The sequence below is a fragment of the Pteropus alecto genome, unplaced genomic scaffold (genome assembly GCF_000325575.1).
Source record: "Pteropus alecto unplaced genomic scaffold, ASM32557v1 scaffold68, whole genome shotgun sequence".
NCBI lineage: Eukaryota > Metazoa > Chordata > Mammalia > Chiroptera > Pteropodidae > Pteropus > Pteropus alecto.
This window is the reverse complement of record NW_006441386.1, coordinates 931,429-951,458: the sequence shown is the minus strand read 5'-3', so window position 1 is coordinate 951,458 and position 20,030 is coordinate 931,429. Positions and strand designations below refer to the sequence as shown.

At 37.7% G+C, this 20,030-nt stretch overlaps 1 protein-coding gene and 2 pseudogenes across 2 annotated transcripts in view; 2 read left to right on the top strand and 1 right to left on the bottom strand.

Moving 5' to 3' along the window:
* Positions 1 to 6,136: 6,136 nt before the first annotated feature.
* On the top strand, positions 6,137 to 6,856 carry LOC102882743 (annotated as a pseudogene).
* A 1,453-nt stretch (positions 6,857 to 8,309) lies between these two features.
* TPST1 (tyrosylprotein sulfotransferase 1) overlaps positions 8,310 to 20,030 on the bottom strand; it is a 107,318-nt gene continuing 95,597 nt past the window's right edge. Inside the window, exons 4-6 of one of the 2 annotated variants that reach the window (XM_006918515.2) lie at positions 15,149 to 15,199; positions 10,941 to 10,987; positions 8,310 to 8,860 (exon numbers count right to left, since the gene is read on the bottom strand). In XM_006918515.2, coding sequence (XP_006918577.1) covers positions 10,970 to 10,987; positions 15,149 to 15,199 — 69 coding nt within the window. In that variant the 3' untranslated portion in view covers positions 8,310 to 8,860; positions 10,941 to 10,969. The remainder of the gene's footprint in view (positions 8,861 to 10,940; positions 10,988 to 15,148; positions 15,200 to 20,030) is intronic. The other variant, XM_015594568.2, reaches the window with a different exon arrangement.
* Positions 16,289 to 16,863, top strand: LOC102894509 (annotated as a pseudogene).

The following is a 20,030-nucleotide window of genomic DNA, read 5'->3' as shown; positions in this document are numbered from 1 at the left end:
ATCTAAAAGAGCAGGGTCTGCAAACTTTTTCTGTAAAGGGCTAGATAGTAAATATTTCCAGCTTAGCAGGCCATACTGTTGTCCCTAGTCAACTCTGCTGCTGTGGAGGGAAAGTAGCCATAGGCAAGACATGAATGATAGGTGTGGCCAGATCTGGCTCACTGGGTGTAGTTTGCCAAACTCTGTATAAGAGAAATAAATCAATCTTACCTTCATTGTGATCTTTTTAAGTGTGCTCCATCTAAATAGCTGATATATTGCTTCATTTTTTATTCAAATCTCAGTTATTCACTTGTGAAGAACAATCAATAGCAAAGTCTTTGGATTATTAATATTGCAAATTTTCATTGAAAGAATTGGCTAAAATAATGAGATTTATCAGAAAATAAATGAACTGAATGTCAAGTCCATCTAGATGTGTAGCCTTGAACTGCATGTCAAGTCCAACTAGATGTGTAGCCTTGGGTAAGTCACAGCACTACTCTCGACCCCAGTTTGTTTGTTTTTTATCTGTAAGATTAGGAGTTTCAATCTCTTCATTCCTTTCTTTAAAATAACTCTCTTGTATAGCAAAGGAAACCATCAACAAAACAAAAAGACAACTGACTGAATGAGAGAAGTTATTCACTTGTGATACATCTGATAAGAGGTTAATATCCAAAATATATAAAGAACTCATATAACTCAATGACAAAAAACCCCCCAAACAATCCAATTAAAAAATAGGCAGGAGACCTAAACAGATATTTCTCAGAAGAGGCAATATAGATGGCCAATAGGCATATGAAAAGATACCTAAGGTCACTAATCATTAGAGAAATGCAAATTAAAACCACAATGAGATATCACCTGACACCTGTCAGAATGGCTATCATTAATAAATCAAAGAATGACAAGTGTTGGTGAGGATGTGGAGAAAAGAGAACTCTCTTACACTGTTGGTGGGATTGGAAATTGATACAGCCACTATGGAAAACAGTCTGGAGGTTTCTCAAAAAATTAAAAATAGATATACCTTTTGACCCAGCAATTGCACTTCTGGGTATTTATCCAAAAAACAAAACAAAACAAAACAAAAAACCACAATAATCCTTAAAGATTTATGCTCCTCTGTGTTCATGGCAGCACAATTTACAATAGCCAAGATATGGAAGAAACCTAAACGCCTATCAATAGACGATTGGATAAAGAAGTTATGGTTCATATATACAATAGAATATTGCTCAGCCATTAAAAAAAATGAAATCCTACCATTTGCAATGACACAGATGGACCTAGGTTATTATGCTGAGTGACATAAGTCAGACAGAGAAAGATAAATATCATATGATTTCACTTATATAAGGAAACTAAGGAACAAAAAGAACAAACTAATCAAAAACAGACTCACAAATATAGAGGACAATCTTTTTTCTTTTTAATTTTTAATTAAGTTTATTGGGGTAACATTGGTTAATACAATTATATAATTTTCAGGTGTACATTATAATTTGACATCTGTATATTCTATTGTGTTTACCACCCAAAGTCTACTTTCCTTCAGTTACCGTATATTTGATCCCCTTTTACTCACTTCACCCCCACCCTAAACCCTATATTTGAACCCCTTTATACCGTCTACCTCCCCCCTCCTCCGCCACCCCACTAGTAACCACTAGTCTATAGTCCATGTCCATGAGTCTCTGTTTGTTTGTCCTGCTCATTTGTTGCTTTTAGGTTTATATCCCACATATAAGTGATATCATGTGATTTTCAACTTTTCTGTCTGGCTTATTTCGCTTAGCATGATTATCTTGAGGTCCATGTTGTTGCAAATGGCAGTATTTCATCTCTGCTTACGGCTGAGTAATATTCCATTGAATATATGTATCACAGCTTCTTCATCCAATCATCCAGCATAGGACATTTTGGTTACTTCCATGTCCTGGCCACTGTGAATAATGCTGCTATGAACATCGGTGTGCAAACATATTTTCAGATATGGGTTTTCAGGTCTTTGGGATAAATACCAAGTAGAGGGATTGCTGGATCATATGGCAGATCAATTCTTAGTTTTTTTGAGGAACCTCCATACTGTTTCCATAGTGGCTGTACCAATTTGCAGTCCCACCAGCAGTGTATGAGGGTTCCTATTTCTCCGCATCCTCTGTAACATTTGTTATTGTTTGTCCTATTGATGATAGCCATTCTAACAGGTGTGAGGTGGTACCTCATTGTGGCTTTGATTTGCAATTCCTGAATAGCTAGCGATGTAAAACATCTTTTCAAATATTTGTTGGCCAGTTGTATGTCCTCTAGGGAGAAGTGTCTGTTCCGGTCCTCTGCCCATTTTTTGATTGGCTCATTTGTTTTTTTGTTGTTATTGAGTTGTATGAGTTCTTTGTATATTTTGGATATTAGCCCCTTATCGGAGGTGTTGCTTGCAAATACATTTTCCCATTCAGCTGGTTCTCTCTTGCAGAAGCTTTTTAATTTGATGTAGTCCCATTCATTTATTTTAGCTTTTACTTCCCTTGCCTTTGAGGTCAAATTCATAAAATCTTCTTTAAGTCCAAAGTCCTTGAGTTTAGTTTCTATGTTTTCTTATATGCATTTTATTGTTTCATGTCTTATATTTAGGTCCTTCATCCATTTTGAGTTAATTTGGGTGTGTGGTGACAGACAGCAGTCTAGTTTCATTCTTTTGCAGGTGGCTTTCCAGTTTTCCCAGCACCATTTATTGAAGAGGCTTTCCTTTCTCCAATGTATGTTTTTGGGTTCTTTGTCGAAAATTATTTGCCCATATAAATATGGGTTTACTTCTGGACTCTCGATTCTGTTCCACTGTTCCATGTGTCTGTTTTGCTACCAATACATTGCCGTTTTGATTACTGTTGCTTTGTAGTATAATTTGAAGTTAGGCAGAGTGATGCCTCCAGCCTTGTTCTTTTTTCTCATGATGGCTTTGGCAATTTTGGGGTCTTTTGTGCTTCCATATGAATCTGATGAATTTTTGTTCTATTTCTTTAAAAAAATGCCAATGAGATTTTGATGGGGTTTGCATTAAATCTATATAATGCTTTAGGTAATAAGGTCATTTTAACTATGTCGATTCTTCCAATAGAGGACAATCTTGTGATCGCCAGAGGGGAGGGGTGTTGGGAGACTGGGAGAATGTGGTAAAGGGTTAAAGAAGTAAAAATTAGTAGTTGACAGTTCACTTGATGGGGAGCACAACATAGGGAATGCAATTAGCATTAATATATTGGCTAGGTGGAGAGCCAGAGGAGAGAAAGAACAATTAGGGGGATTGTTTTATAAACTACATAAATGTCTAACCGCTGTACTGTATACTTGAAACTAATAAAATAAAATTTAAAAAAACTCTCACTGTTTTTTACTTTTTTACAGAAGTAATTCATGTTTATTGTAGCTCATCTAGAAAACAGAGTTAAGCAGAAAGAAGAAAACAAGGATCCCCACAACACCACCATGGAGAGATAACATTGTCAATTAACACTTTGACAGATGTCCTTTCAGTTGTCTATCAATTTAACCATTCTATTTACTCTCCTATCCTTTAAATAATAAAAATGGAATCATAAAAAACAGCTTTGTGAGCTCTGATTTTCATTTACTACAACATAAATATTTGTCTGTGTTATTAAGTATTTTTTACCATAATATTTATTAGCTGAATAGTATTCGAATAAGTGGATGTACCATAATTCATTTAATCAATCCCTCCTTTTGTTAGATTGTTTCTAATCTTTCATTTCAATAAACTACATTTTAACAGACATCTCTGTAGAGAAAGCTTTGCACATATTTGTGATATACTTTCTTACTGCTTTCAACTTTAAACTTTTTCATACAGTCAATGGTCATTCCATATTTGGCCAATGGAGGGCATGTTAGGCTTTCCTTCTCAGGGCAAGGCCATGAAGCCATTTCTACAGTGTATAAAAACAAAAATAGTGGTTTTATTGCAAAAATAATTCAATTTTTGGTTTTCAGTAATAATAAACCCAAAAAGGAGACTCAAAGTCACTTATTTTTATATCTAACAAGACTAAATGTGTGTGTATGCACATACACACACAATACTAAAATAAAGAACTGCTTTGTTAGGACTTAAAACCAAAATGCATAAAAATGATCTCTTTTGCCCAATTCAGAATAACTAAGGGAGCGCTCTGCTTTATGCAAAGACCTAAAGTCCCTCCAGAAGACTGCGTCGGATAGTGACAGATAAGCAGGAAAGGGTACTCAAGGCTGAAAACATAGACCTTGCCAGGGAAAAGCCTAGAATCTATAGCTCCTTAGAAATACAGATTTAGGGGCAAAATTGAATAGAGTCTTGCCTAGACCATTACTTATCTGTAACCTACCAGCCAGGTACTTAAACAGTTGTCACTCGATGCCAATGACAAGTTTCTATTCTAGTATAAATATAGATGATTATTAAGAAGTAGAGTAGTGGTTAAGGGTGTATGTAGGCTCTGGAACCAGGTTGTTTGTATTTGTATCCTGATTCTGTCACTTACTAACTGACCTAGGTGCTTTACCTCCCCTTAGCCAATGTTTGTAAAATGTAGGTAATAGTACCTACCTCATTCAGATGGTAAGTATGAGAATTAAATGAGTTTAAACATGTAAGGAGGTTAACACAGGGCCTGGACCATGAGAAGCTCTTGATAAATATTGCCAGAATGATTACTTGACTAAGTGATTACTAAGATTTTTTCTCGTCATTTAAAAATTCTGTGATTATTCCAGGCTGACGGTCTCTCCAAGCTCTTCCGGTAGCCACTGAAGATACCAATTCTCCTTGGCTTCATAGGTTCACCTCCTGGCTGTGGCCATGGTTATGCTTGCTCCAGAAAGTTCTCTGACAGTCATAGGCCACATGTCTACACTGGTCCCTTACCCAGTTATCTCTTTTTAAATTTTACTCCAGCTATTTTTTATTTGTTCAACAAGAGTTCAATTTGATTCCATCAAATCACATTTCACAAATAAAGCCATCTTCAGAAAGGTGAACTAAAATGTCACATGGAACAGGAATGCTTTTCTTCACAGGGCTCAAAAGGAATGTGCTCAGAGCAAAAGAAACAAGGCTTTGTGAAAGAAAGAATGTCAGTAAAGATGGAGATACCACAGTATCTGCTTTTTCAGGCTAGTTGTGCAGTGGTTTCCTCTCCCGAGTCAATCAATTTGTGCAGTGGTCCTCTGTCCTTTTCCTGTTCCAATATACTCCCACCCATTAATAGTGGATTCAACGGAAGTGGACAGGTCTGGGTAATAAAAATCATATGTTCCCTTATGGGCAAGTATTGGAGTAAGGCTAGGTTATAGTTTTAAAATGTCCTTCCCTCCCATTCTGATAGAGGGGTATGGGACCTCCTCTCTACATGCTGGTGACATAAGACTAACACAGGAAATAAGCAAAAGAAAGTTAAGCTGAAGCTGATTTTATTGTTATTTGGAGGTTGGAACAGTTCAGTAACAAGAAATGGGACTTAAGACTGCTGAGTCCTTATTGGGCCTGGGATTTCCCAAGTAGAGGGGAAAGGGATGGGGTGCACAAGCATCTGGAAGAAGCAGGAAATGAGGGAGTGCGAGGAGACAGAGAGGAAGTATACTATACACAGGGAGTAATGAGGCTATATTGTGGAGGCAGAATAGTTTAGATGTAATGTGTTAGGCACTAGAGAATCAAAGAAGGCTTTGAGCAAAGGAGTGACTTAAGACATAGTGCTAAACAAAAAATTGATCTGCAGCAGTATTCATTTTAAACCAAAGGGGACAGGGCTAAGAAAGTGAAGTGGGAAGAATGGTATTTGGGTTAGGCTTGGAACTGGATACCAGGCCACCACTGAGGTACTTGCTGAGGGGCTTTGGGTAAGTGACGTGACCTGGCTGAGCCTCTGTTTCCTCATCTGTAAAATGATGCCAGAGGTGTTGGGGAGGATTACTATTCACCAAATATTTTACTGGGTTCCTAGAATGTGTCGGACACTTTGCTGGATGTCAGGGACACAAAAATTGACAAAAAAGACATAGCCTCTGTCTTCCAAGAACTTACCATCTAGTATAGCAGACAATAAAAAAAGTCAACAAAGAGATTAAAAACTGCAGTGTGTGGCAAGCCAAGATGGCTGCCCCCGTGGTGAAAGCTGTGCGAGGGTGGCCGGACCTAGTGCTGGGCCTGCAGAATGCTGTCCTGCAGCATCCAGGGTTATCCCAGGTGAGGTGGGTTAACCTATAACAGCCACTATGGTCCTGAATATCAGATCCCCAGATTGACAAGGAATTTTACCACAAGCCCTTGGCCAAGTTGACTGAGAAGTTTGACCAGGAGCTCAGGAAGACTCAGCTTATTAAAGCTGCCCCGGCAATGAAAACAAATTCGATGTTTGAAGACCCATTGATCAGTAAATTCACCAACATGATGATGAAAGGAGGAAACAAAGTACTGGCCAGATTCCTCAGGACACAGACTCTAGAAGCTGTGAAAAGGAAGCAGTTTGAGAAATACCGTGCTTCTTCTGCAGAGGAACGTAATCCTTACACCATCTTCCACCAAGCATTGAAAAACTGTGAGCCTATGATTGGGCTGGTACCCATCCCCAAAGGTGGCCATTTCTACTCGGTCCCTGTGCTGCTAGCTGACTGGCATCGCCACTTCCTGGACTTGAAGTGGATGATCACGGAGTGCAGGGAGAAGCAGCACCAGCGGAGGCTGATTCTAGAGAAGTTGTCCCATGAGCTGCTGCAAGCTTTTTAAAACCAAGGCCCTGCGATCAAAAAGAAGCATGACATACACAAGGAGGCTGAGGCCAACCGTGCCCTGGCCCATTACGACTGGTGGTAGATGGAGGGTAGAGGCTCCAGGAGGAGCCCAGAACACTCTGCTGCAGGAAACAATGTGAGCCACTGCTGCATTGAAAAATATCTGTGGGTTGGGGATATAGTTCCTTTTTAAGGGCAGGCAGGTCTCACAGGGAGGATGGAGCACTATATTTATTGCTTGTTTGTCCATTCTTTCTGGGCTAGAACTCGCTCTCCATGCCCCATCTCCTTGCAAAGAGGGAACACATCAACTTGGATTTCTCCCACAAAACTTAGGGCTCATTCAGCCTTCTCTTCCCTCTACTTGGGACGGACGTTTTGGTGATACAAAAGGAAGCAGTTTTAGTATCAGAAAGGTTTATCAGAAAACTCTCACTCTGAACTGATGTAGCCTGTGATGTGGTACTGCTATTCATTTAAACCAACTGGAAGGAAAAAAACCCTGCAGAGTGTGATAAGGTGATACTATGAAGAAAGTAGGCAGGATGGGCATCTCGTTTTTAGTTCAAGGGATCAGGGAAGTCTCTGTGAAGTGGAATTAGAAGGACGCTATCAGACAAAGCAAAGGGAAGAACATTCCAGGGAGAGGAATAATATGTGCAGAGGCATGAAAAGCTTGGTGTGTTCCAGGAAAAGCAAAGAACCCTAGAGTACAAGGGGTGAGGTGGAAGAGAACAGCCTGCAGGGAGATGGACTAGAAGGCAGCAGCTGGATCATGGCAGGACTCTGGATTCTATTCTAAATGAAATGGTAAGTAGGGAGGTCATGTCCAGATGTGTAATTTAAAACTATTACTATGCTGTGTGCTGAACAGAATTTAAAGAGGCAAGAGTAGGAATGGGGATGTTGCTTAGGATGCTAATATTGCAACAGTTTCAGTGACAGATGGTAATGTCTTAGATTAGGGTGGGGGCAGTGGAGATAAAGGAAAGTGGATGGATTCAAGAAATATTTTGAAAGTAGAATCAAAGATCTTATATGTGGGTTAGAAGAGGGAGAAAAAGGGTGAAATCAAGCATGACTCTTAGGTTTCTGGTTTTCATGGCTGAGTAGAAAATATAATTACTGAGATGAATGAGACTGGAGGTACAGTTTTCAGGCCAGGGATGAGATAACATATAAAAAACCTTGATCAATGCCTGGCACATAGAATATATGTGATAAATGAGAATTATTATTATTAGCTGGTCATTCTATATTCTATAACAATACCTTCTAGAAACAGTTGGAATCAGTAACTTCTCTGTCCTTAAATACAATATATATAAGCATGAACTAGAAGAAAAGGATTCTAAGACAAATGGATGGTAGCAGGTCTCTCTGAAATAAATTATAACAAAAACTTCACTAAGAAATTATGATGCATAGAGGAGAAAACAGCCAACTGAAGAAACTTTGGTTTATCAGGTCACCATCTGATAAGGTATTACTGCTTTTCTGAAATCATAGTAATAAAAACATGTAAACTACCAGAATGCTTCACATTTAAAGCTTTTATTTTGAAAAATAAAATACAAAACTCATTAAGTTGTAAATGTATATGTAAATCCTCAACTTCTCAGAAAACAATGTAATGAATTATTTAAATAATTAAGATATTTAGTATATCCATATCAATACATTTAAACAGGTACAAGTGTTCTACAAAACATTAGAACATGTACAGACATTCTATTCCAAGAGGAAACTGCCAAAGTTTGCTTACAGAACCCCATTTTTAAACCCTCCCCTTGAAAACAAAATTTGGAATCTGGTAAGAATAGATAAGGACCAGAGCAGTTTTAACAGAAAGCACATGTCCCTTCTGAGCGCTTTACCACTGTCCTGTGCATGCAATTAGAGCACTGTACTCAGGAAACAGTTCACTCAGGAAGGCTCAAACGTATACTGACATTCTGCCCTCCTGGTGGAAGGAGACTGGCAAATGAACAACAGATGCGGGCCATGGTACATACATTCCATGGATCTCAGCAGAGGACAACCTGTCCTAGAAACTTGTCTTCTGTTGAAAAGGCAACAGTCTTCCCTAGGGCAAACAAAAGGAATACGGTTACAGGTGTGGAGTCACAGTTCCATCTCCCCCTGCACCACACCATTTCCTTTCCAGTTTGGGGCCTGACATAAGCCAAGTAGATGGGCAGTGGTATTGACAGTTATGAGAACAGCTGCGTCAGAAGGACTAAGAGAGAGGCACACATTCCCTCACTCTGGATTGCTTTGAGATGTCTGCCAGTAGCTTCAATGCCCAAAACAAGCAGACAGCAGCCAAAAGAAGGGCTGCTCCTGCCCATTTCTAAATGACTGCAACTGTCATCTGCAATTGAGGCTACTGCAGGGGCAGTGATAGGGCTCTCAAATGTCCAGGAATCCAACATGCTGACTCTTCCTTTGAAAAGGTGGACACTAAGGTTCTTAAAAGGAAGTTTTAGATAACACAGTGACTGTTATTCAAATGCCACAGGAATCCAAAAGACAGGAAGACAGACTAGACTCTGTCCTGAGATGATTTGTTGTCTTCCCAGTTTGTCCTGAGTTTTTCCCTCAAGGCATGTGGGCAGCTACAGGCCTGGGTAAGCAAACAAGAATGAAATGCTGCTGTGGAGCCAACTTGAAGGCTGGAGTCAATCCGACACTGTATTTTGTCTTGTAAAACAAAGACTATACTTTCAGGGATCGTTTCTATAGTTCGTTACTAGAAAAGTTTCCTTGAATGTGTCTTGTAAAATAGCTGGTCAATAAATGTATCTGTGTGTGTTTCGGGGAGGGAATTTATAAATTTTGAAAGTATTTTAGATAAACAAAATTATCCCAGACCTGATAACTGTTGTCATATATGCATGCCCATGAAGTATAAGTCTACATTTAGCACTTGCTCCTTAGTAAAAAGGTAATGATAAATCCTGAAACCTATTAATATTATTAGCTTACTGCCATCCATGATTTTGACATGGCATAGCGGTGTTCATGTGCTTTTTCTATCTATAATTCATCAACACACAGCATCATACATTAAAAATCTACTCAAATTATTCAATCTGTTTTCTCATGAGTACAACAGGAATAATACCACTTACTTGCCAGAGTGGTTTGAAATTTTAATGAACTCATTCATTTGTTTATATAAATAATATATATATTTATCAAGATGTTGTTATATATCATATATTATTTATATATTATAGATATAAAATGCTGATATTTTGTTTGGTATGGAATATGCACTGAATACATGGTTATTATATACTAAAAATAAAACAGCAAGATAATGTATAAAGAAGAATCAAATTTTTAAAAAGCTTTTCAAGTTCTAAATGATTTAAGGCATCATCAAATCATTTAGAGCAAAACAGAATCTTAAAGTGTGGGAGAGGAGTATTAGCTCTGGGCAGCCATGTAAGGAGGTCTGGGTTCAGAAACTAGCTTTGCCACTAATTGGCTGATATCCCTGGACATGTACCTGATGATTATTCAGATATAAAGGGGGCTTATAAGCACAGCTGGCCTAACCCATACTGTAGCCCTTAGCTACACCGAGACAAAGTAGGTTACACACATGAGAAATCATAATACATTAAAATCAGCAAGGACAGACTTGATAAACCAACTAACCCCCAAAAATATTTGTACAAAATTATTTGCATGTCAGCACACAGAGAAAGCTGCATGGTGGTGGAAGAAGCACTGGTGTTCTTTCGACCTGGGTTCTCCTACCTGTAATGTGACCTTGACAAATAACCTACTCTCTAGGGTCAGTTTCCTTATCAGCAAACAGATGGTTGGGGTTGTTCTCCAGGTTTTCTTCAGCTAAATGGTTTATCATTTATCATATTGAAAATAACAACTAACACTGTTAGAGTGCTTACTGTGTACTGGGATTTTTGCAGACATTATTATGGTTAATTCTTATTATCATTCTCATTAATATTGTCCTCATTTTATAGATAAGGAACTAAGAAACAGAAGTTAAGTAGTTTGCTCAATGCCACACAGAGCTGATTCCAATCCAGGCAGACTGACTCCAGAGCTCTCCACCCTGGCCACATTACCCTCCTATAAGAGCCTAAGCAGAGAAACCCAAAAACCCAGCAATATCCCCCAATCCTCACCTCATGTATATAAGAGGTTCCTGGCTCTGCTACTCCACTTGCTCAGTCTGTCAAAGGAAGCAAAAGATGTTTTAAAGTTCTTGAAGATGGTCAACATGAGAAGTGACTGCTCTTGTTAAAATATCAGGTGTAGCTTGCAGGCTCTGATTACAGACTTTTCTAATGAACTCGGTCTGCAACTGTTATATAATAAAAAATTTGGCCTCCCTGTCCCTGGTTCCTGGTAGGGAGACTAAGTCCTTGGAATTTCCCTGGCAATAGGAGTATCTTTGTTATTCACAAGCCCCTTGGATCATACCTGAGTTTATACTAAGAGGAGATGAGATGACTCAGGATAGGGGGCTCTTCATCAGAAAGACCAACTCTATAATCAGAAGGTTGGGCTTTCAGCCAGCCCAACCTCTGGATAGGGGACACTGACTGGGGACTGAGTTCAATCACATAGCCAATCATTCAATCGATCATGCCTATGTAATTAGACACAAATAAAAACTCTGGATGCCAAAATTCAGTGGAGCTTCCTGGTTGGTGAACACAGTGATGTGCATAGAGAGAAGTACCCTGACTCCATGAGGAATGGTCACAGAAACTCTGTGTTTGAGACCCTCCTAGACCTTATCCTATGTGTTTCTTCATTGAGCTGGTCCTGATTTATATTCTTTATAAATACAAAACTGTAATCATAAGTACAGTGCTTCCCTGAGTTCTGTGAGCCATTCTAGCTAAATAAAAAATCCTGAGAGTTCTATGGCCTTTAATTTTTTCATTTATTAGAAATTAAATCAGTCTTTTATAATCCCTTTTCTAAGTATGTGTGTGATGCATTAAATGAAACTACCAGAATAAGGGGCTTGAAGTGCCTGTTATATCTTTTGCCCTTATTCATTTCTAGAAATTATCTATATTCTACAGATAAGTCATTTGTTTCAAATATTTTCTCTCATTTAAGGCATAATTTTTTACTCTTTATGATGCTTTCTAAGAAGTAAACATTCTCAGGGGTTTTTTAAATGGAAAAATTATTTTATTCTCTTGATACTTCACCCCACTCCATCAGTATCCCTCCAAAATTGCAACCCCTCAGTAGTAATGTTTATTTATTAGATTTATTCACTTGTTTTACAAAGTGCACTAATGTCTAAGTTCCCAAGGCCAAAATTCCACGATGTTTAGTTCTCATCATAGTACTTGTTAAAGTCTGAAAAACTTTCATTCCCTCCCTTTCTTTTTTTTTTTTTTATTATGGTGACATTGATTAACAAAATCCACTAAGTTTCAAGTGTACAATTCAACAGCAAGTCATATATATATATATTGCATCGCGTGTTCACCGCCATAGTTAGATTTCTCTCTGTCATTACATATTTGACCCTTTTATCCCATCTACCTCTCTCCTACCCCCCACCCTCCAGTAACCACTAGTCTACTGTCCATGTCCCTGGATGGATCTTGAGACTATCATGCTAAGTTAAATAAGTCAGGCAGAAAAAGTTGAAAACCACATGAAATCACTTATATGTGGGATATAAATTTAAAAGCACAAACAAAACATGACAAGTAAACAGAGACTCATGGACAGTTTTAACGTAGTTCATCTATCCATTTGAAAATTAATGATCGGTGTTTTTAATGACTCATTTAAGAAATCCTTCCCTCTTAAGGTCATGAAGATACTCTCCTGTTTCCTAAAAACCTTATTATTTTGCCTTTCACATTTAGGTCTATAATTCACCTGGAAATGATTTTTGAGAATGCTGTGAAGTGGGGGTGTCCCTTTAGTTTTAGTCTTACATACTCTTTTTCTTGACTCAGATTTATGCAAAACAGCCATTGAACTTGACATTCCTTCAAGGCTCTGCCTCTTACATTACTCTCTGGCTCCAGTTGCCACAGCCTGTACGTGAGTGTCAGCCTGTTCCTGAATCCATCCAGGTTTCTGAAACATCATGCCTAGCTCAGGGTCAGTGTTCTGCACTCCCTTGTCTGTAAAAGTTGATTATAGTCTTTTGGATGGATCATGAGTTACTTGAGAAGATCTTTCTTGTTGTTGTTAATTTAAAAAATTTTTCAATTACAGTTGACAGACAATATTATATTAGTTTTAGGTATACAACACAGTGATTACATATTTATATGACTTATTAAGTGATTACTCTGGTTAGTCTAAGTACCCATCTGACACCACACATGGTTATTGACTATATTCTCTATGCTATATTTTATATCTCCGTGACTGGTTTTACAACAGGCATTTTGTACCTCTTAATCTATTCCCTTTTTTCACTCAACCTCCTGTCAGGCAACCATCAATTTGTTCTCTGTATCTGTGAGTTTGTTTCTGTTTTGTTTTTTAGATTTCACATATAAGTAAAATTATGTGGTATTTGTCCTTGTCTGACTTATTTCACTTAGCATTATACCTTTAGGTCCATCCATGTTGTAGCAAATGGCAAGATTTCATTCTTATTTTTTACGGCTGAGTAATACTCCATTGTATATATGTACCAACTCTTCTCCCTCTATTCGTGTATTGATGGACACTTAGGTTGCTACCATAAATTGGCTACTGTAAATAATGCTGCAATAAACGCAGGGGAGCTTATGTCTTTTTGAATTAGTGTTTGCGATTTCTCCGGATAAATACCCATAAGTGCAACTGCTGGGTCAAAAGGTATATCCATTTTTAATGTTTTGAGAAACCTTCAGACTGTTTTCTATAGTGACGGTACCAATTTACAATCCCACCAACAGTGCACAAGGGTTCCCTTTTCACCACATCCTCGCAAACATGTATTTGTTGATTTATTGATGATAGCTATTCTGACAGGTGTGAGGTAATATCTCATTGTGGTTTTAATTTGCATTTCTCTGATGCTTAGAGATGTTGAGCATCTTTTCATATAACTATTGGTCATCTATATGTCCTCTTTGGAGGAATATCTATTCAGGTTCTCTGCCTAATTTTTAATCAGATTATTTATTTCTTTGGTGTTATGTTGTATGAGTTCCTTATATATTTTGGATAGTAACTCCTTCTGAGATGTATCATTGGCAAATATCTTCCCTGAGAAGATCTTTTTTCACTCTGACTCCTGAGGACTTATTCCAATTTGTCACCCATAGCAGAAATTCAGTAAATGTTTGTCAAAAAATTGAAATGAATGAATGGATAGATTAAAATTAAATATGTGCTAATAAGAATATGCCTTGAAAGTAGTTTGAAATTCTCAAGTAATATGTACCGATGGCTGATTGTTATCAGACAAAGATCTAAGAAGCCAGAGTCTTCAACTCTGGTGTGAGACACAACTTCTCTTAGAGAGCCTACCCATTTACCTGCAGGCTTGCTTTAGGTAACACAACTTCACACAGAATCTGTGAGGTGGCATTTTCCCCTCACCAACGCTTATCTGAAACATTTTTGGAAACTGAGTTCAGTGCTGAGTCTTCGTTTCCTACTAACAAGCTAATCACTGATAGCAGCAGCCTAGAGGCAACATATAATATCACTAGTTTTTATATCACTATAATGGGAAATCTTCTGCAGGGCTCAAGCAGTAGTTACCCATTTTTCCCCACTACTATATAAGAATAGCAGATGAGGTTCAAATGCAGGACACTCTGGGCTACTCTAGGCACATCAGCCATAACACTACCTGTTTCTCTTCAACTCAATAAACATAATTGGAATCTGAGTAAATGAGAGTGTGACATTATAAGGATAACTCTGAATTTGTTTTAATTAATTATTTAAAAATTGAAAGTTATAAGCTTCAAATTCTTACCATCCTTACTCAACTTTAGCAGTTGAGGGCAAATGGCCATGTATTCACAAGTCTTCCAGGCTCCAAATGAGAAAAGTTAAAAGGCCATGGATGTATATGTAATAAGAACAAAAGGTGGCTGCACATTTTTATCTCAAGTTAGATATCGGAAACCTGGAGCAGATATACAAGGTAGGCTCTCTCATGTGGTGTACCGTGTGTCTTGGAAGACCTCAAGCAATTGGATTTTAGTTACTAATAAGCTATTTCCCTAGTTTTAGAGACAATGAGCTCTCTGAAATTAAGACTGTGTTAAATTACTGTTAAAACCAATGATTATCAGAGGCCAATCTTTCTATGACCAGTACACATTATCTCTAAAAAGAGCATGTCAACACAAGAGCCCATCTATTATACATCAAGAGGAGGAAACAAATACAGTACCTGAAGTTTTTCTTTAAGAAAGTCAGGTAGCTGAAATTCTCCCTTATACACCTGGAAAAACAAAGCCAAGTATAAGTTTAAGGAAACAGGTACTGTCATCATCACTTCAGAATGCTTGCAATAGCTGATAGTGGATGGGTTCACCGATTCATTCTTGGCAAGTTTTAGAATGGGAAGCCTATCAGTTCAAGAGCAGCCAGAGCTGAAGGACTAAATAAAATCCCCATTCACTCTAATCCCACTTGCTCCACACTTGCCCGGGTGCTTCTGAACATGGGCTGGCTGGCAGAGGGCTCAGAACACACGAAGAAGAAAAATCAGCATTCCAACATTCCAAGTTCCAATCATTTTAGCTGTGAGAGAACGCAAGCCCTAGGCCATCTCTCTCAAGCAACCAACACAGAACTCCCACAATTTAGGAACAGGTTCCTCCTGATTCCCTTTTGAAATCTCAAACCTTAGAACCCTGGATTTAACCCAACTTTTCTTAATGTACCCAATATTCCCATAACAATTTGAATATTAGATGATTCTTAAAATGATATTTTAATTTCATAAAATCTTAAAATTTTACTCTTTTCTATGCATAGCAATTAGGAATTTTAAAGGATAATACCATTTATAATAACATAAAGTCACCAAATATTTAAGAATAAATCTAATAAAAGATGTGTAAGACAGAAAACTAGAAAACGTTATTGAGAGAAATTAAAGACCAAATAGATAGAGAGACATACTACTTTCAGGGATTGTAAGATCCAATACAGTAAAGATGTCCTTTCTCTTCAAAGGATTTCCCATTAAAATTCTAGCATGCTTTTGGCAGGGAGGGGAAGTAGTAATTTCAAGCTGATTGTAAAAGTTATATGGAAATGCATAAGGCCAAAAATAATCAAGGTAACCTTCAAAAGAAGAACTAAGTGGGAGGGGGATTATTCTACCAGATATTAAGACTTATTAGTGGGGTTTGGTGCCCCCTACGATCTGAAAGCAGTGGGGGCCACTGGATTTTAACCCCCTTTAGGCTTTTCTTGCCAACCCTGTGGAGAGACTTCTTAACCAACACAAACAAGTAAGGATATGATGTGAGGCAAGTGGACATAACTCCTTTAGAACAAAGGAAATTAACTTTTGATACCCATGTACTGGTTTAGGACTTGGAAGCCCATGGATTTGACAAAGCACAAGCAGAAATAACTGTATCAGCATTAACCACTTTATCAAATGTCAGCTTGGATACTACCTATAAGGAGATAGATGGTCACTCAAGCTCAACAGGAAATAACAGTATAACAGCTAATTGTTCATCTGGACTCCATCAGGAAAGAAATGGTCATCCCAGAGAAAAGTGAATTTGCAAATCTGAGAGCAGAGAATGAAAAAATGAAAACTGAATTAGAACAAGTTAAGCAACAAGTGATAAGTGAAACCAGTCGAATTGGAGCAGATAAACTGGACATCAACCTAGAAAGGAGCAGAGTAACAGATATGATAAAGAAAAGAAACTTATGGCAGCAACCACAGAATTTACCAAAAAGGATACTAAAACCGAAATTATTATTTTAGAGACCAATAATAAAATTGACACTGAAATTGCTTCTTTAAAAACACTAATGGAATATAACAAGCTTGAGACAATTTGTTATCTTGCAGCCTCAATGTTTACTTGAGTGGCAACAGCACTGGGATTTTATGGAATCTGGAAATTGCAGTGAAGTGACTATATTATGCTCCTACTGCTGCTACTATTGACTTCTTAGAACACTGCTCCAGGCTAAATTTACTTTGAACACTGGAAGTTGCCTCAAAACTTAATACAAGATTATTCCAAGTACATATGGACTAAAAAGAAATGTTTTAGAAAGAGATATATTTTGTCTTATGATGTCTTTATTTTATTATGCTGAAAAGCTGGTATTCAAAACCTGATTAATTGGAGATAAAAGGTCCTTTTGTCTTTATCCTTTTGATAGTTCATAGAAACTGAACCAGAGTTTTCTTGTGCTTGCTTGAACAACTCTAAATCATATAGGATTTCTTTGGTATCTGCTGCCTACATACTTTGTGTTGTATTCAACTTTCCTGGTAACTACTGCATAAGTACCTTTTCATATAAAATAAAATATAACAAAGTTGTTTGAATTTAAAAATGAGTTACCAAGCTGCGGCTCCTAAGGGACCCCATTTTGAAAAACAGCAGTCTAAATTGCAATTGGATTTGCTGGAGAATATAGAATAAGTAGAAGTCTGTGGAAATAAATAACTAGAGGATTTCGGAAATATGGTGGAGTGAGAGATGTCCCTAGACCTCTCCATTTGAAGCAAAAATAAGCTGAAGATCTAAAACTCAACAAAAAACACCCAAACTGTACACCAGCACGTCTGAGTGTGGGATCTGCGCATAAGAGCTACCACAGGTCAGAACCCCTGGTGTTGGGAGGTGGACTAGGAGAAACAAAGTCCCAGACGGAACTCCCTGTAGGAGGAGGAGGAAGTAAGAAGGTGCATTCCATGAACAGTCCTGCCTGGGAGTGCTGTGAGTGCCACACCGGTGGTGGCAGGGCCCAATCTTCAGGGCAGAAAGCAGGATCACAGAGAAACAACAGTTATTTTTTACTGGCCATGATTGTTAAACCAAGGATGAGCTGCCATCTCCAACTCCCAACTCAGAGAGGACTCACCCCCATACCCTCCGAAATTGAACACTATGGAGCCCCAGGGAAATCTGAGGAAATGCTACTTAAACTGTTGCTGACACTGACAGGGACTGAAACTGAGGGTAGCAAGCATAATTAAATATCTATCGGAAAATAGAAAGGTATTTATAAGGCTTTATATAAAGCAGGGTTCCAAGAGGATTAGACGCCACCTACTGGAAGCCAAAAGAAAAGTGCCTTCTTTGCAGCAAGCAAAAGAGAGAACTTTATATAACAAATCTATTGGGGGAAAAAGCAGAATACATTTCCATTCATGCCCAGGCAAAGAAATAATCCATTAAACACCATTAACAACCAAAGTGACAAGGCATCTCAGAAATAAAGAGAAAAATCTCCAGAAAATAAGCTTACAGACATAGAAATATACAACTTAAATGACAGAGAATTCAGGATGGTACTTCTGAAAAAACTCACTGAATTCCAAAATGAGTCATATCAACAATTTCAGGAATCGAAAAAAACATCTAGATGAGCAGAGAAAGAACCCTGAACTCTCAAAAAGAACAGAATAAATCTTCTGGAGATAAAAAACACATGCAAGAGTTGAAAAATGAAATAGCAAGCTTGGGAAATAGAGTCAACCAAATTGAGGAAAAGCAGTGATACTGAAAGACAGAAATTTAGAAATAAATCAGAAGGAAGAAGAAACTGAAGAATGAAAAATAATGAAAGATAAATACAAGAACTAGTTGATATCATCAGGAGAGGAAACAAGAATAACGGGCATTGTCGAAAGCGAGGAAAAGGAGCAGGGACTAGAAAGCATTTCCACACAAATAGTTGACAAGAATTTCCTAAATCCAGGGAATGAGCTAGAGCTTGGAATTCAGGAAATCAACAGAACAGCCAATTATCTCAACCCAAAAAGGCCTTCACCAAGACACATTGTATTAAAATGATCAAAGGTCAATGACAAAGACAGAATTCTCAGGGCAGCCAGAGAGAAGAAAATGGTAACTTATATAGGAAAAACAATTGGATTATCCTCGGACTTCTCAGGGCAAACCTTACAATTCAGAAAGAAACGGAATCAAATATTTAAATTATTAAGTGAAAGGAACTACCAGCCTAGAATAATGTATCTAGCTAAACTTTCCTTTAGATATGAAGGAGAAATTAAGACCTTTCCAGACATACAAAAATTGAGAGAATTCTCCACTACGAGGCCTGCACTACAGGAAATCCTGAAAGGGGTCAGCTCACCTAAAACAAAATGATAAGAAAAACAAAAACAAAAAAAACATAATTAGGAGTAAGGTGACCATCAGGCAAATAGAAGCAGAGGAGTGCAACCTTTATGAAGAACAGGGCATTATAAGCTTAAACAAAAAGAAGAGAATTGCTATAGCAAGATAGTAATAAACGTTCAGCATACATAGGGACAAATTGAGACAACAATGACAGAAAAGGGAAGGATTCAAAGATCCAAATTTGCAAAGGGGAATGGAAATGAGGCACGCACAGAAGAAAATGGACAACTGTATATATATAACTATCCTTTACATATTCGTAATGGTAACCACACACCAAAGATTCAGAACTGAAGTATATAACATAAAACAAGAAAAACCAGAGGTAAAACCCACAAAAGCCAACCACAATAAAGAAAACAGAAACACATAGACAAGGAAGCAATGGAAACACCGAGCAACCAGAAAGCAAAAGATAAAAAGGCTATAAGAAGACCTCATATTCAATAATCACCCTAAATGTAAATGGATTGAACTCACAAATAAAAAGGTGCAGAGTTGCAGATTGGATCAAAAAACAAAACTCAACCATATGCTGCCTCTAGGAGACATATCTTAAAGACAAATATAGACTCAAAGTGAAAGGGTGGAAAATGAGATTTCAAGCAAATAGCATTCAGAGAAAAGCGAGAGTAGTGGTGCTAATATCAGACAAAATAGACTTCAAAATAAAAAAGGTAAAGAAAGATACTGAGAGACACTTCATAATGATAAAGGGAATCATACACCAAGAAGACATAACAATTATTAATATCTCTGCTCCCAATCAGGGAGCCCCAAAATATGTAAAGCAATTACTAACAGAACTAAAGGGAGAAACAGACTGAAACACTATCATAGCTGGGGACCTAAATACTCCACTGTCACATATGGACAGATGATCCAAACAGAAAATCAATAAGGAAATAACATCCT